General features: G+C 46.3%; 1 protein-coding gene across 1 annotated transcript; it reads left to right on the forward strand.

The window, feature by feature from the left end:
• The first annotated feature begins 548 nt into the window (after window positions 1-548).
• Window positions 549-14,203, forward strand: LOC122175206. Its single transcript, XM_042862642.1, has 4 exons — window positions 549-592; window positions 5,159-5,228; window positions 12,389-12,487; window positions 12,989-14,203. Exons 3-4 carry the CDS (start codon window positions 12,446-12,448, stop codon window positions 13,955-13,957), a joined length of 1,011 nt encoding a protein of 336 aa, XP_042718576.1. The 5' UTR covers window positions 549-592; window positions 5,159-5,228; window positions 12,389-12,445; the 3' UTR covers window positions 13,958-14,203.
• Window positions 14,204-16,362: the final 2,159 nt, after the last annotated feature.

Here is a 16,362-nt window from a genome sequence, read left to right on the forward strand (position 1 = left end):
ACGTCGTGGTTCTGACAGACACTGTTTCAGCTTGGTCGGTGGCTTTTGTCTGTAGGACAAACAAGGCGAGTACACAAGCACTGTTAAATGACATACCTCGATTCCGGGCACGTGTTGCGATACCGTTGGACAAAGGGTGCTCGGTACTGTGAGTGCTGCGGCAGCTCGGTCACACCGTGGCATTAGCTGGGAATTGCACACAGCCTGTTGAGCACAAGTGGGCACGTGGAAATTGCCTGATGAACAGCACATGGTTGAAATTCAGCTAGAGAACTTACACTGATACCAGGCAAAGAGGATGAGGGTAAAATCAAGATGTAAAGAATATTTGAGTCCTTTTGGAGTTCTGTATAGCAGACCTGACCAATTTCAGTTTAAAGGGGAAGCTCTGAGTCAATGAGGTGAAATTATTTACGCCCTACTGGGATGTGATGCTGGAGACGTTGCAGCCTGTGGCCTCACTGGGTTTTTCTCTTTGGGTTATTTTCCACATAGAGGACAGGTTTACACACACAACTAGAGGATGCTCTCCTGCTGTGTCATGAGGATCAGAGCCAACCCCATTGCTGTGTGAACTCTTCAAACCACAGAGGTAAGGTTCCTCAGCACAGCTGGATCCATTCCTAGTCTCAGACGCGTTCAGGAGTTTGTGTCTAAGGAATCCTATGTGCACAGTCAAAGATATAACCTTAGTGAAACTGACAATTCTCAAACCAAGTTACTGAGGATCCATACCAGCAAGGTGTCTTGACATCAAGGTAGAAAGGATCTCTGTGCAGGTGTGACATTTTTGGCAATATCCAAGTAATTTTTGTCAGGACGGTATCTCTGATAAAAGCAGAATTTATTCGCGATTGCAATGGCGGGCATCCCGCAAGTAGGAGCACGTCTATGGACACAACATGACAGCCTTTATACCCTGTTTTCTCCCTCTTGCCTCCCCCCCTCCCCTGTTTCCCCACTGGCTGGGTACTCCAGGTTCACAATCTTATCAGAAGGTTTACATTTGCTATTTACTTGTTAATTTATTTGTTATCTGGTGCCAGTCAGTAGTCATCCTGTTGTTTGGTGCTCTCCTTGTCATATTGATATGGTGATTTTCTTTAAGGTCTTCGTTAAACAAAGAGCACTTGGGGGATGACGTCAGGCCTTCCCATGTCTCTTCAGGTGCTTCCTCGGGCAGGCTATGACTTGTTCTCTGGTTTGCTCCCCTGCAGGATATCCCTGCAGTGTATATGACAAAATATACATATATACACCTATATACAGAGTGTGCATTCCTGGGAAGGTTCGTCTAGAGAATAAGTGATGTAAACTTATCAGTGATCTTCCCCAAGTTAAATAGAAAGACTCCCAAAAAGAACTATGATAGCAGAGATCATAAAATAAAAATAATATTATACAATTCTAATGCAGAAACAACATTTGATTCCCACAATTACCCCCTTTTTCTTTTTTTATACATTGTTGATTTCTGCAATTTTTTTTTTAAGGTTCACTTTTATAGACGTCTCCCTTGTCTTCACTTTCTTTATCTCCCATCTCCTCTAATAATCATTTTATCCAAATGTAATAGCTCCATTGGTGTTTGCTTCAATAGTGCTGTCTTGATCAATAACTCCACTAGTCCCTTCACAAACACAGCAACCAATGGCCATCAGGGCTCCTGCTTCTACTATCAAAGAAGTAAATGTGGATACAGTCACCCCTTTCCATTCACCAAACCAGAACTCCAACCATCCAGTGATAGAAGTATCTATTCCTGATTTTTCTGCCACTTCATTGACAAGGGTGGTACCAAGCCCTTGCAATGCCTTTGTTATTATGTCATCCAGAGCTGTGTTATTGGGATGAAGGTGCAACAACGGGTACCCAGTGTTATATATACACTCTTGTATCATATCTTAGGAGATGCTATTTTCTCAGGCCATCCTACTTGTGGCATTTAACTGTCCTGCAATTCTCCTCATTGCACTCTTTGTATAATTTGCAAATCTCCATTGATTATAACGGATGTAGTTAATCCAATCTACATTCTTCTTGATCATCACCCACCAGGACAGTGACTCAAACCCTGCAACAGTTTGATTTCTCACCTTAAAATCATCAGGGACAACAAGAAGTGAAAAGTTTAAATCCTTAGCTTGCCCACATACCAAACAATACTGATATGCAATGATGTTTGTCACAAGAGATACGTAAGTATTTACATCAAATGCTGCACTCATCAAATCAACATTTCTAACAATTACAAAAGCCCACGTTCTTGTCTTTGGATTCACAATTTTAAGGGCCCAGCTGACTTCAGTTCTCATTGTGTTCAAGGGACCTTCTTAACTCTAGTATTATGTATCCACAATGCTTTTACTGTTGTGCGGGATGTTAGCAGCACCTGGAACAGACCTACCCACCTTGGTTCCAGGGGCGAATCTTAAAGAGATTTGTTACATACATATTATCGAGCCATATCAAGGCCTTGGGCTCTAATTCCTAGAACCAGTTTCTCTTTTTCTCAAAGCCATTCCTGTAGACTTATCACATGCTCAGTTAATATTTTGCTCCCTACTTGGGTAGAGATCCCCATTTGTACAACATAAGGCCTTCTGTACAGTATTTTGAAAGGATTTAACCCCTCTTTGGCTCTAGATTTCGTTCTGGTACTAAGGAGAGCCAAATGCAACAACTGTGGTCAGGATAGTCCAGCTTCCTGGCCCAGTTTTACAACCTGTGATTTAATTAGATAGTTCATCTTTTCCTCGTGACCACTCGCCTGTGGTCTGTGTGGTATGTGCAATTGCCAGTTTATTCCCAATGCTTGCTGACCTGTTGGACAATCTCTGCAATAAAATGAATTCCCTGGTTGAAGGGTATTGTTGGAGGACACCCAAACCTTGGAATAATCTCCTGCAAAAGTACCTTGCTTAGTTCCTTGGCTCTATTGGTCCTGCAAGGGAATGCTTCTGGTCATCCTGAGAGGTTATTGGTTAGAACTAATGGTATTGGTATCGAAACCCTCCTTTTTCCTGGCAGTTCAAAAGAAAATCAATTTGCGATTGTTGGCCCTGGAAGGTTCCCTTTCCAACAAGCCCCACTTGTATCCTGTTCCTGGTACTAGGATTGTACAGTTACTTTCTGATGTCTGTATCCCCCATCTTTTATTATGTTCCCTTAGAACCAAATTCTATAAAATACTAACGGGCACAACAATGTGTCCATCTGGGTATGCACCCATCTGTCAGCTTGCTCTCTTCCCTTCATTAATTAGATTCCTATTCTTTCTAGAGTACCTTATAGGTTCTGACTAAGGTTCAGGTATTTCAAGTTTACCATCTGGACTTAAAGCCAGTTCTCCAATTCCTTTTCCTTCAGCTGCCTGTTTTGCCACCTGATCCATCATCATATTTCCAGTTTCCTGTACGGTGTCACTCTTCTGATGTCCTTTACAGTGTATAACAGCCATGATGTTCTTTGGTAGATTTACATCATGCTGAATTTGTTTTCCTTGTGTGTAAGCAATCCTCGCTCTTTCCAGATGGTACCATGAGTGGGTACCTCCCCAAAAGCATATTTAGCATCCATCCATATATTTAAGGTTCTTGTCAAGACAGTTATTTCAGCCTTCTGAGTGGAAGTCCCCACAGGTAATGGTTTTGCTTCAATTACCTTGTCAGTAGCAGTTACTGCATATCCCACCTTACAGTTTCCTTGTCTTCACAAAACTGCTTCCGTCGATGAATCCAAGACTCCTCAGCATCGTCCAATAGTTCCTCCTGTAGGTCTGACCAACTTGCACAGACAGTCTCCATGCAGTCGCACACTGCTGGCTTGGAGGCAGCTCTGCATTGGTGTTCTGGGTGTTCAGCAAATCGCTTCCTTCTCTTTGATCAGTTGTGCTTTCTGTTGAGAAACTTGATAGCCATTTAAATCAAGAAATTCAGCAAGTTCACAGTCCATTGTTGTGAGAATCCTTCTTTGTTTTTTGGCTCAAAGCTTGCTTCCTGAGGTATTTTGTTGAAGAGGCAAGTGATGGGTGTTGTGTGGCAATCAACATCGCTGTGTGGACAGTTTTACATCTTTGGAGCTGTTTGCCTTCGGAAGATAGTGCTCAGGACTGTTTACTGGCAGAAGACCTAGCCTGTGACCAAATAACTCCTGTTTGCTATGGGAGGCTGGGGGATGATACCATTGTATCCTGCGAAGGCAAGATACAAGTTGGTGCCTCCCTGCTTCCTCTTATCTGCTGGCAAGGCCAGAAAGATAAGAACAAAGGAGGTTCCTGCTGAGATCCCAGAGCCAGAAGCTGCCACTCAAAGGAGAGCTGACTCAACCACTTTTGGATTTGAGCTGTCACTGCAAAGACAGCTGACTCAACCACTTTGAAACCATTGAAAAGGGGCCATCATCGCCATGGTCGTTGTCGTCATCAATAGAACAACTCTGCCTGATGACCCACCGCTACTGAAGATCAAAGACTGAACTACGAACCTCGCTGGATCCATGGTGGTGACTGTCTCCCTCTTGCTGCCTATAAAGACCCCTTGCTTCTTCTTTCCTATTTTTTCTATCGCCCTCCTTCCCTTCCCCCATTACCCTAATTCATAATAGTGTCCATTCTCCCCTTCCCCATTTCCCCTGATTAAGATTTGTAATAAACTGGTCGGACCAACATTTGAACCGTTGCTTCTTAATCTCATGCCGGGTATATAGATAATAAAAGAACCTCCTCTCCCTCCTATAAATTGGAGCGAGACACCCTGATGCCTGCAATCCTGTGTATAACCAATTTAGGATTTACGTAACTTCTGGCAGTACAACATTGCTTTTCCCAGTTTGTGTTAAAGCCAGACTTAAAATTTTCAGTCCCCTGGTCTTGCTTGACAAGTAGCTCCAATTTTCTCTACTGAATTTATTCTCTACATTCAAGTATTCTAACATGTCATGCCAAATAATGGTTTTGGAGAACCTGGCATGTACAAGAATTTATATATATTCCTACTTGTTCTCCTAGTCTGTATTTAATTGGTCCAAAAAAAAAGGTAAACTTCTGTTGCCAGTAGCTCCTACAACTATTACAAAAATCATCTACGGGTGATAATTCTTGGTGTAGAGTAAGAGGCACCCGTATCAGAAAATAAACCTCTTTACCCTGCTTCCCCAGCTTCTTTCGGTTCTGTGGAGGTGGAACTCTGCCTGAGCCCTTCCAGGCTCCCCCTTACCTCTTCTTCAAGGTAAGGGACATCCCTGTTACACCTTGCTCAACTTTGCCTTCCTCAGCTTGTTTTTCCCAAACCCTTTTCACTTTCCAAACTTTCATAATCACAGACATTACTAACATTATATTTCAGTTTCACCCCCTCCTCTTCCCAGGCTTCCACTGCTTACACTGGGATATCGGGTTTCCCCAGCTCTCTGCAGATGACAGCTATTCTCACTTCCAATGTCCGTCCCATCCCCATTCAAAACTAATACATCCTTTACAGTTACAGCGGGAGGCTCCGGCCCCCAGTTCTTTCTCCCACTCCAAGCTGTTCTTAGAAGCCGCAATTGGGGGCGGGGGGGGGGGGGGGGGGGGGGGTGTGGGGGGATGTGTTCTCGTGCAGGCCCAACTCTAATATCCCAAACTCACTGTTTTCCTTAACCTTTTTGCCATTTTTTTTTGTTTGTTTGTTTTTTCACAATTCCACTATTTGTACCCTCAACTGCAATTCCACATACCATTAACAATTGCATTTCCATATACCATTAACAACTGCATTTCCACATACCATTAAGACAGTTTCTCCCAGTGCCTTCAAAATCCACAAATCAAACAATACAGTTCCTCAACTTCCACAAACACCCAGCGCTTGGTCTCATGATTAGGGTTCTCAATTATAAAACTGGTCCTATTACTCCATTTACGTTCCTGGTTTTTTATTCAATATTCCCCCTGGCTCACCAACAATGTTTCTCCAGTGAGCCAAAATGCAACCAAGGGGTTTTCTCATATCACTTTACACACCCCTTGTTCCATAACAGCCTCGTACACGACATAACATAACACTTTCAGGACATAAACATTTAACAGTCACAAAGACAGTGACAATAATCAGTACAATTTATCCTCAGGATCCTTCCTCTCTGCCTCCCTCCAGAGCCCAACCTTCCCTCTATATTCATTTCCCACACTTGCATAGCTGCCAACCTCCTTCTCCAATAAACAACATATCAATGATAAACATCATTTCCATCCATGAGTAGAAATTAGGCCCTAGAAATTGATCTAATTGTTCTGCTACACTTACAGGATCCTCAGTTAAGGAATTCTTGAAACTCATAACTTCCCTTCTAGTAAAAACAGCGGCATGAGCATACCCTATTTCCCTTTGACCTAAGATTGCCCTAAGAGGATAAAGTGAAGTATTAGTAAGGTTAGTATTAGAGAAAGGAAAACTATCCAGGTCCCATTCACATTACTCCAACTCCCTCAGTAATCGAGAGCACACCCTCTCTCCAGGACCCCATACAGATCAGTAGCACGGCCACTCTCCTCCTCTGGAGAGATCACCGCCGCTTGCACTGCTTTAGAAATTGAAGTGGGGGGAAGTTATCTAAGGGATCCCATTTATGATCTTTCTGCTTCTCTTTCCTATTTCCTTTGAACTTCGACTCCTCACGGGGAACATTTCTTTACCTCTTGCACTCGTTAAGCGACCTAAGCCAATTCAGTTTCAGAAAAAGGAGTCTACTGTTTACGTATAAATACAAAGTCTGACAGGCCGAATCTTTGTCAGACTCCTATTTTGGTCAAAATAATTATTTTCCCTGTAGTGGCTCTCTACTGTATATATACATATATACATATATATATATATATATATATACAGTATTTAAGCATCTTTTCCCTGTTCTTTTCCCTAGTTTTGGGATTATTTTCCAATTTTGAAACACTTCTCCCAAGGGGCTGGCTATCTCTAGGCACCATTCCGGGGACCTTTTCCCCCTGCTCTCGGGAACTCCTATTACCCATCCCTCCAGAATGCTACTGTGAACTCCCCAGCTCACAGGTTACCACACTCTGATTCTCGGATTTTGGGCCCAATCCCTCAGGAGTACTATACTCCTATCTCGGATTAATAGGGGTGTACTGCTGGCACTTTGTCAAGTGCACAGGGTACCGCACACCAATAGTTCCCTCTCAAGACTCTTCCTTTCACCAACACAGCCGCTTCGTCCGTCCCTGGCTGTGTCCCTCGCAGGACAGTGGAACCGCCGGTCGGGACTTAGCACTCGCTTCGCGCTGACAGTGTGTCTCAGTCACACACGCTCAAGAGTCTCAACCGACCCCCAAGGAAAGAGTTAAATCCCCTTACCTTGGTCCGTGCACAAAGTTACTGGGTCACCATGGCCAACACCCGTGCCTACCTGCCCCTTGGCTTTCACAGAGCCCGTCCTTTTTGTAACAGTCTCTGCTTTTTAACGGCCATACCAAGGAGTCACCTCACCACCTAGATAGGACCGCTGAAATCAGCGGGGTGCACCTATCCTGTCCAGGGCAGTAGGGAAACTCCCAAAGAAGCGATAATAATCCCGGACGAGCCCCCCAAATTGTTGGAAATATCCAAGTAATTTTTGTCAGGACGGTATCTCTGATAAAAGCAGAATTTATTCGCGATTGCAATGGCGGGCATCCCGCAAGCAGGAGCACGCCTATGGACACAACATGACAGCCTTTATACCCTGTTTTCTCCCCCTTGCCTCCCCCCCTCCCCTGTTTCCCCACTGGCTGGGTACTCCAGGTTCACAATCTTATCAGAAGGTTTACATTTGCTATTTACTTGTTAATTTATTTGTTATCTGGTGCCAGTAAGTAGTCATCCTGTTGTTTCCAAGATGCCTCGGTGCTCTCCTTGTCATATTGATATGGTGATTTTCTTTAAGGTCTTCGTTAAACAAAGAGCACTATGATAGCAGAGATCATAAAATAAAAATAATATTATACAATTCTAATGCAGAAACAACATTTGATTCCCACATCAAGAGGCATCCCTGATCAAGGGTGTAGGAATGGAATGTTGTTTCTGCATTAGATATTATAAAGGAGGAATTGATCTGAAGAAGCAGAACACAATGTACTTGCATTTTGTAACTTGTCCTTAAAAATAGCTGATATGAAAAAGTAGAAATACCATATATGTTAGTAACATACTTTAGAAATACAGGTGCTGAATTGTGTGATTAATTTTTGCTTGCAAAACTGCAGTAGTTCTTAAATGTTCCAAATAGTATAGGTATAGTATTATGAACTAGAAAACATATTGTAGGACTATTCTGTTTGGATAAGAGATCCTCAGCAAAAGAAAAACAGACTTAACAAACATCAAAGAAGCCTCTACACAAGGCTGGCTTGCCTTGCTCTGTGGGTAGGTTGGGATGCAACCTACAGGCAGGGATCAAGATACTCCCCCCTATTCTCCTTCCAAGCTTATCTCTATGCAAGGAGGAGCAGATGTCCAGAAAAAACAACCAAGTGTTGAATGAGCAAGTGTGAGAAGTTAACTAATTAGCGATATGTGCTTCGCTAGCAACAATTGATGTTTAGCCAGTATCTGTATGTTTACTAGAGCGTCAGGAAGATTGTGAACCTGAAGTACTCAAGCAAATGAGGAACCAGGGGAGAAAGAGATAAGTGTCAAGTTCTAGGCCATAAAAAGATGTAATGCTGTTTTCTGCATGCTCTCCTGCTTGCCTGAGTTAGGAGAGGACAAGATAAGGGTTAACCATTGTATATGAATGTGAGTAAGGAGAGGACATGATAAGGAATAGGAATGCAGGTAAGCAGGATGTGAAGCCAGATAAGAAAAGAACACCTTGAAACTCTATTGTAAACTTGAAGAAACATTACACAGGCAATGGGTCAGGATCGGATTACTTCTGTTGAAGACAATGAGCCTTCATCCCATAACCACCAGAAGGAGACCCCCACTGCCCACAGTGCACGTGCAAGAGGGAGGGACCATATGCTGATGGGTTCTCGGAAATGGAATGAATATTGCTGTGGGAATCAAATGTTGTTTCTGCATTAGAATTGTATAATATTATTTTTATTTTATGATCTCTGCTATCATAGTTCTTTTTGGGAATCCTTCTACTTAACTTGGGGAAGATCTCTGATAAGTTTACATCACTTATCGTATAGACGAACCTTCCCAGGAACGCACACTCTGTATATAGGTGTATATATGTATATTTTGTCATACACGCTGCAAGAATATCCTGCAGGAGAGCAAACCAGAGAACAAGTCCTGGCTTGCCCGAGGAAGCACCTGAAGAGACATGGGAAGGCCTGACATCATCCCCCAAGTGCTCTTTGTTTAACGAAGACCTTAAAGAAAATCACCATATCAATAGGACAAGGAGAGCACCGAGACATCTTGGAGACAACAGGATGACTACTGACTGGCACCACATAACAAATAAATTAACAAGTAAATAGCAAATGTAAACCTTCTGATAAGATTGTGAACCTGGAGTACCCAGCCAGTGGGGAAACAGGGGAGGGGGGGAGGCAAGAGGGAGAAAACAGGGTATAAAGGTTGTCATGTTGTGTCCATAGACGTGCTCCTACTTGCGGGATGCCCGCCATTGCAATCGCGAATAAATTCTGCTTTTATCAGAGATACCGTCCTGACAAAAATTACTTGGATATTTCCAACAATATGTATATGAATTCCAGGAAAATCTTTGATTATGTGTTAGTTCGGCTTCTATCTGTACCAAGCTTTTTGCCCTACGTTGTGCAAGTTAGGAGGAACGACCCCCCCTTGCACTCAATGTCTGTGCAGCACTGATTAAAACATAGCTACTTTTATAACTACTTTGTGGTTATAGGCTTTGACTCCGCACGTCAGCAGGAGGCCCGGCATTGCAATTGCGAATAAAATCTGCTTTATCAGCGATACCGTCCTGATAAATTATTTGGATATTTCCAAACAAGGGGAGAGCTTGTCCTGCAGCCTGCTGCTGTGCAGGAATGCTTAAGAGGTGCTTGTGCTGCTCTCTATTTTGGTGGTAAGATGATTGACTCATTGCTGTACTTTGTTTTTAGGCACATGCTCAGTTGGCCCTCAGCTGTTGAGCCAGAGGTCTGCTGTCAGTTCTTTCAGCCTCCCAGTCTGAGACAGTTTTGTGATCGTTAATCTGATTTAGCCAGGAGTGTTGCTCACTGTCTTCCTGTGGCAGGCTGAGGGAGAAAGGAAGGAAGGAAGAAAGAAAGAAAGGGAGAGGAGAGAGTGCACCATCACACTGGCTTTGCTGGGAAGGAAGCCTGCTAAGAGCAGTGCTGCTGCTCTGAGTCCCAGCTGGCTTTTACCCCTAGGCAATGCCCTGCAGGTGGGCTGGTGAGGTTGGGGGTTGGGCAGGGATTGCTGCATTCCTTCTCACACCTCTCCTGCCTATTGTTTCTCTTGTCTCAGCAGGCTCCAGTTTAACATCTGCCTGCAGCAGAGCAGCAACTGGCCACAGAATGTCCATCTCAGGCAGGGGCTTGGGGAAGCAGCCAGGAGAGGGCAAGGAGTAAGAGATGGGAGTGCAGGGTGAGAGTGAGGTGTCCTCAGCCAGCATTTGCGTGCTGGGAACAGAGAAGCCTCCAGGATGGGAGTTTCTCTCCTCTCCAAGCTGCTTCCCTGGGCCTTGGCTGTGCCCAGCAAGGAGCACTTGCAGGAGCCCGTGGCCTTTGCAGAGGTGACCATAAATTTCAACAGAGAGGAATGGGCGCTGCTGAACCCTGCGCAGCAAGTGCTGTCCTGGGATGTGATGCTGTAGATGTACCAGTGCGTGGCCTCGCTGGGTGAGGGCTTTGCTGCTGCTCCTTGTTAGGGCAGCTCTGGCAGTGCAGAATGAGCCTCTGCAAGCAGGGTGTAGAATAAATGCAGTGCAGTTACTTATTGACCAAGGCAACAGCAACAGAAGAAATACAGAAGCATGAGTTGCAGAATTGCGTGCTCAGTCCCTTGAGAAAAGCCCCAGAGTCACTGCTGACACACAGGCGTCAGCCTGGAGGGGTTGGATCAACTCCCTGCAAAAAGCCCTTGTGCTGCAGCTCTGCATGGTGCCACCAGTTCCAGCACCCAGACATCACACATATCACTCCCTTAAAATTCTATACTTTTTTGTTCGTTACCCATAAACCTTGTTGAAGTGTTGGTAAACAAACATAAATTTTTGCTGCATAAGTGTAAATCTGTAGTTAATTAATTAACTTATTCCACAACTGATCATTATTTTGCGGATATCTGCTTGTCCTTCTTTCCACAAAGTTAAGCTCAGGAGAAAGACGGGGAGTATCTTGGTGCCTGCTTGTCACATCCCAACCTTCTCACGGGGTGAGACAGTCGGGCCTTGTGTAGAGGCCCTAATTTCTTTGATGTTTGCTACATCTGTTTTTCTTTTGCTGGGAGTTTCTTATCCTAACAGAACAACTCTACAATATGTTTTCTAATCCCTAACACTATACTCGCATTGTTTGGAACATTTAAAAACTATTACAGTTTTGCAAGAAAGAATTAATCACTAATTCAGTAATAATGTTTCTAACACATACTGCTAACATATACAGTATTTTTACTTCTTACATCAACTATTTCTAAGGATATGTTACAGAATACAAATGCATTATTTTCTACTTCTTCAAACCAATTGATCTTTTTAATATCAAATGCAGAAACAACATTCCATTCCCACACCGGGACAGCACTGGGGACACTAGGGAGGTGTCAGGACAAAACCAGAGTAACCATTGCAGCTGTGATGAGGACAAGCTGAGGACATCCTGGGGGTCTGGCGGGCATCAAGAGCTATTGGGGACATCAGGGGACACTGGGGGCGGTGGGTGGTCAGGAGATGGGGAGGAAAAGTGGAAAAATAACCCCCCAAATGAGGAAAAAAACTCTGGAAAAGGGAGAATCTATCTCCCGGAAAATCAGAAACGGAACAGTACTCGGCATGCCCCCACACCACGTTCCCAGCCAATCGTCCTCTGGCTGTGCAGGAAGCTTTCCTTTCCCTTTGCAATTCCTTGCGGCAACGCCCAGCCCCGTTTTGGATTCGCTTTCCTTCTTTTCACTGTTACCGAGGTCGGCTGGATCCCCACTCCCGAGTATCCACAGGGATGGGCCCATAGGTCCCCAGCCTCAGATTTAACGGTATTTTCTCTATTTTGTGGAAAATTGGCTCAAAATAAGCTGTTTTAATACTTATTACTATGTATTTTATTACTTATTACTAATTACTTATTATTATTACTTATTACTTATTGTTATTAAGTAATACTTATTACTATATATTTTCTGCTATAGCACTAATTGCTGCTAACTGCATTAATTTCTTGGAGTTTGGGTTTTCTGCGCAGTCCAGCCTGAAAGCAACGACCTTGGGACCAGCATTTTTCACCCTGCTGACACCACCCATGTGGACACAGGATATTACCAGGGCCATCAGCCCCTCTGAGGTGAGGCAGAGTGCGGAGCTGTCCTGAGGGTGGGGACAGGGGGTGGTGGGGGGACAAGGGGTCAGGGGGGGACAGAAGGGGGGACAAAGGGACAGGGGGCAGGGAGTGGCAAAGCAAACAAGGGGTGGCAGAAGGGGACAAGGGACAGGAGGTGGCTGACCGGACAAGGGGACAGGTTGGGAGGTGACAGCAGGGAGGGGAGGACATGGGACAGGGAGTGGCAGAGGGGACCAGGGGACAGGGAGTGGTAAAGGGGGCAAGGAGACAGGAGGTGGTAGGGGGACAGGGTTGGTGACTGACAGAACAGCAGTTGTGGTGGCAACATAGTGGGGAGGGATCAGAGAGGATGGGGTGGCTGGCCTTGACATGGAGACATGGGGACCAGAAGACAAGGACTGGGGTTATCATCAGGAAGATGGACCTGGTAGGGACCTGGTGGGGACGGCAGAGACAATACAGAGGTCTTGGGAGAACCACCACCTCTCATGTCCTCATCTGCAGGTGTCCCCAGAACTGCTGCAGCCCCTGGTGACTGTGGTGGCCACCTTGGGCAAGTTGGGGGCCATCCCTGGTGACATCTCCCTGGGAGGGAACATGGGCTCACTACGGGCCAGGCTGCTGACCTTCAGCTCTGGTGTGCGCAGAGCCATGGTGCACCCAGATGGCGATGCCACCCTCCTCCGATGTGCCCTGGGGGCATCCAAGGAACAGCCCGGTGCCCCCACAGCCATCACTGACTCGTGGCAGGAGGCAGTGACCACAGTGAAGGACATCTGGGCTGAGCTGCAGGAGGATGCTGAATGTCTGAGAGATGCCTGTGGGAATGTGGCCGCTGCCAAGGCTGCCACTGAGGTCACCAAGGGCCACTTGGTGGAAGCAGTGACACGGGAGGACAAAGCACACAAAGGGTTGATAGCTGCCACCAGAGTGGTGCCTTTGTCCTCAGAGGTGGCCCAGGTCACAGAGGTTGTGGCAGCCCATGATATGCGGGTGGCAGAGGCCAGGGAAGGGCTGCAGGCAGCCACCAAGGCCACTGAAGAGGTGGCAGTGGCAGTGGTGGCATCAGTGGCAGCCAAGGAGAGGGGACAACATGCGGCAGTGGCCCATGGGTTCCTGGTGCAGTTGGTAGCTGCCTGTATGGGGGCCTATAACTACTATAGTCATGTGGAGCATTGTCTCAAGGACATCAAGGCCATGGTGGGTGTCACTACTGGATATGCTGGCCCTGATGTCCCCAAGGCCACCCAGGGGGACATGGGTATCCCCAAGGAGCTAGCAGAGATAGTGGTGGTGGCCGAGGCACTGTGGGATGCCAGCGCCCGCCTGACCCAAGAGCACCTCTTGGGGACACTGCGTGGTATTCGGAGCCTACTGGCCACCTCCAGTGTCACTGAGGCCACCAAGGTCACCCAGCGCTGCCAAGAGGCCACTGACGCCCTCCCTGGGCTGCTGCCACCGGGGCTGTGCTAGGGGACAAACATGTCCATCAGGAACCAGTGGTACCAACACCACCATGAGATCATGGAGACGGCAGTTGGGGCCTTCAGGACCGCCATTTCAACCACCAATGGAGTGAGAGCTGTCACAAAATGTCACCTCAGTGTCACCTCCATGCATTCCCTCAACACCTCCAGGGACAGGGATGCCACCACTTTCCTATAAAAATGGGAAAACTGTTTTGTTTTATAAAAATGGTTTTGTTTTATAAAAATGTTATCACGTGACGAGGTTGTGGCTCCGTGTCACTTTATCCCTAATGTCAACAGGATATCCTATGTCAGCAGGATCCTCACACATCTCCACCTTTGTCCCCTTCTCATGTCTATCCTCCTGTTCCTCTCCAGGTCCCTATGTATCACCTTCTCATATGTCCCTTTCCCATCCCTTCTATGTCCCTATATATGCCTTCCATGTCCCTTCCCAGTGGGCCCATGAGTGTTCCTGGTGCCCCCAAAGCCATCTCAACCACACAAAGGGGTACTGGTGTCCCCATGGGTTGCTTCTGGTGTCCCCATCGTTGGTTTCAAGATTCCCAAAGCCACCATGACAACAAAAGGGAATTCCCATGGGTGTCCTGGTATCTCCAAGGCCACCATGGTCATGTCCCTGTCACCTCCTGTGTGCATCACCACATGTCCCCCCCCCCCTCCTGGAATGGGATGAGATTGGAGATCTCCAGACCTTGCAAGCAGGTGACAGCCCCCAACCACCAAAATCAACAAGCATGGTCCAAGAGTGGTTCTGTTACATCCTGTCACAGGCCAGGAGCTCCTGGAGTCACTGAAGGACTATTGAGAGGTCTTGAGGGGCTGCCAGGGAGGCAAGATGGCAGGGTTGGATAAGGTGCTCTAGTCTGCAGGTCTGCGGGATCCCAACTCCTGTGGGACTCCCCACAGCACCCCTAAGGAGTCCCCAATCCCAAGGGGATCCCTTCACGTCCCACAGGACCCCTCAATCTCCATGGGACACCTGTGACCCTTTGAAAATTCCCCAACACCAGTGGGAATCCCCACACCCTCCCAAATACAATAAGCCCACTTGAAAAAAGGCAGAACCTATGGGAACCCACAGACCCTCCCAAATCCCTATAGAACTTCCCCAATAAAAAAAATTAAAAAAAAAAAAAAAAAAAAGCACAGAGTCCCACAACCCAATGCAACTCCCAACCACAACGGCACAACGGGATTCCCCAAACTTCCCAACCTCAATAAGACCCCCTCCAAATAAATAAATAAATAAATAAATAAATATTTAAAAAAAAAATTAGAATAGGAGCCTTTGGAGTCCCCAGTCCCAATCGGAGACCTCCAATCCTCCCAACCCCAATAAGGCCACTCCCTCAAAAAATCAGTACCCCTAAGAGCCTCTAACCTCTATGGGATGCCTCCTTTATATCACTCTGATGGGACCCAAAATTCCTCCCATGCTCTCCTGATATCCCCTGGTATCTTTGGTACACACAGCATCTCCTCATTGTTCCCTCCCTGGTGGTTCAGTGCCTCCAGGTCCCCTTGGTCCCTGTCCAAGAGGCTCTGGGACCCCAATATCGCCCTCAGTTTTCCCTTTGTTCCCTCTCCAGTGGCTCTGGGCTCCCAATGCAAAAGCCATCACTGAAAAATCACAATTGTGTTTCTTGATCAGTAACTTCAGTTGAACCCAGAACTTTCTCACACCTCCATTAGAAATAAAAATAAACCCTAAGTTTATTGTCTGCTGAGACTTTAAACGCAGAGATCTGTACATCTTCCAGGGAGGGATGTCTGGCACGAGATTAAATAACTGTGTCTCGCTTTGCAGGTCACCAACTTGTTCACTCATCATACCAGAAAGGGGTGGAGAAAGGGGGAAAAATTGTTTTCCCCAACCTCACTGTAAACGACAGTAACTTTGGTTAAAATAAAATAGCCCAAGCACTTTTTTCTTTTTTTAAGGAGAGAAAAGCTTGGCATGAACGTGCCAGGAAGGGTGGAAGCAAAGAGCTTTAGAGCACCGCAGCTAACACAGACTGCAGCTGGCATGGCTCTGCCCCATACAGCACTGCTTCAAAGAGCATCTCATGGCCAGAAAAGGCAGAAGTGCTCTGAATGTGTAACAGTGGAAAATAACGCAAAATTTTAATTAAAGACGCATTTCTTTTCTCTTCCGTGTTTCTACACAGCGCTCTCTGCACTCAGATACGAGGGAAGGACACAGACGGCCGCGCCTCAACAGGCGGAGGGTACACACAACAGCACTCCTGCTGAGCCACCTCGTCCCTCTGCAGCGCGGCCATCCGCCCGTCACAGCGCTCCTACGGGAACCCCCTCGCAGCCTGAGCTCGGGGTAGAGAGCAGCGGGCGGGGCACCTCCTGGCTCGGCTCTCACAAGACTCGGGA

This window comes from Lagopus leucura, unplaced genomic scaffold (assembly GCF_019238085.1).
Source record: "Lagopus leucura isolate 7727_CA_CO unplaced genomic scaffold, USGS_WTPT01 Super-Scaffold_739, whole genome shotgun sequence".
In the NCBI taxonomy this organism is placed as follows: domain Eukaryota; kingdom Metazoa; phylum Chordata; class Aves; order Galliformes; family Phasianidae; genus Lagopus; species Lagopus leucura.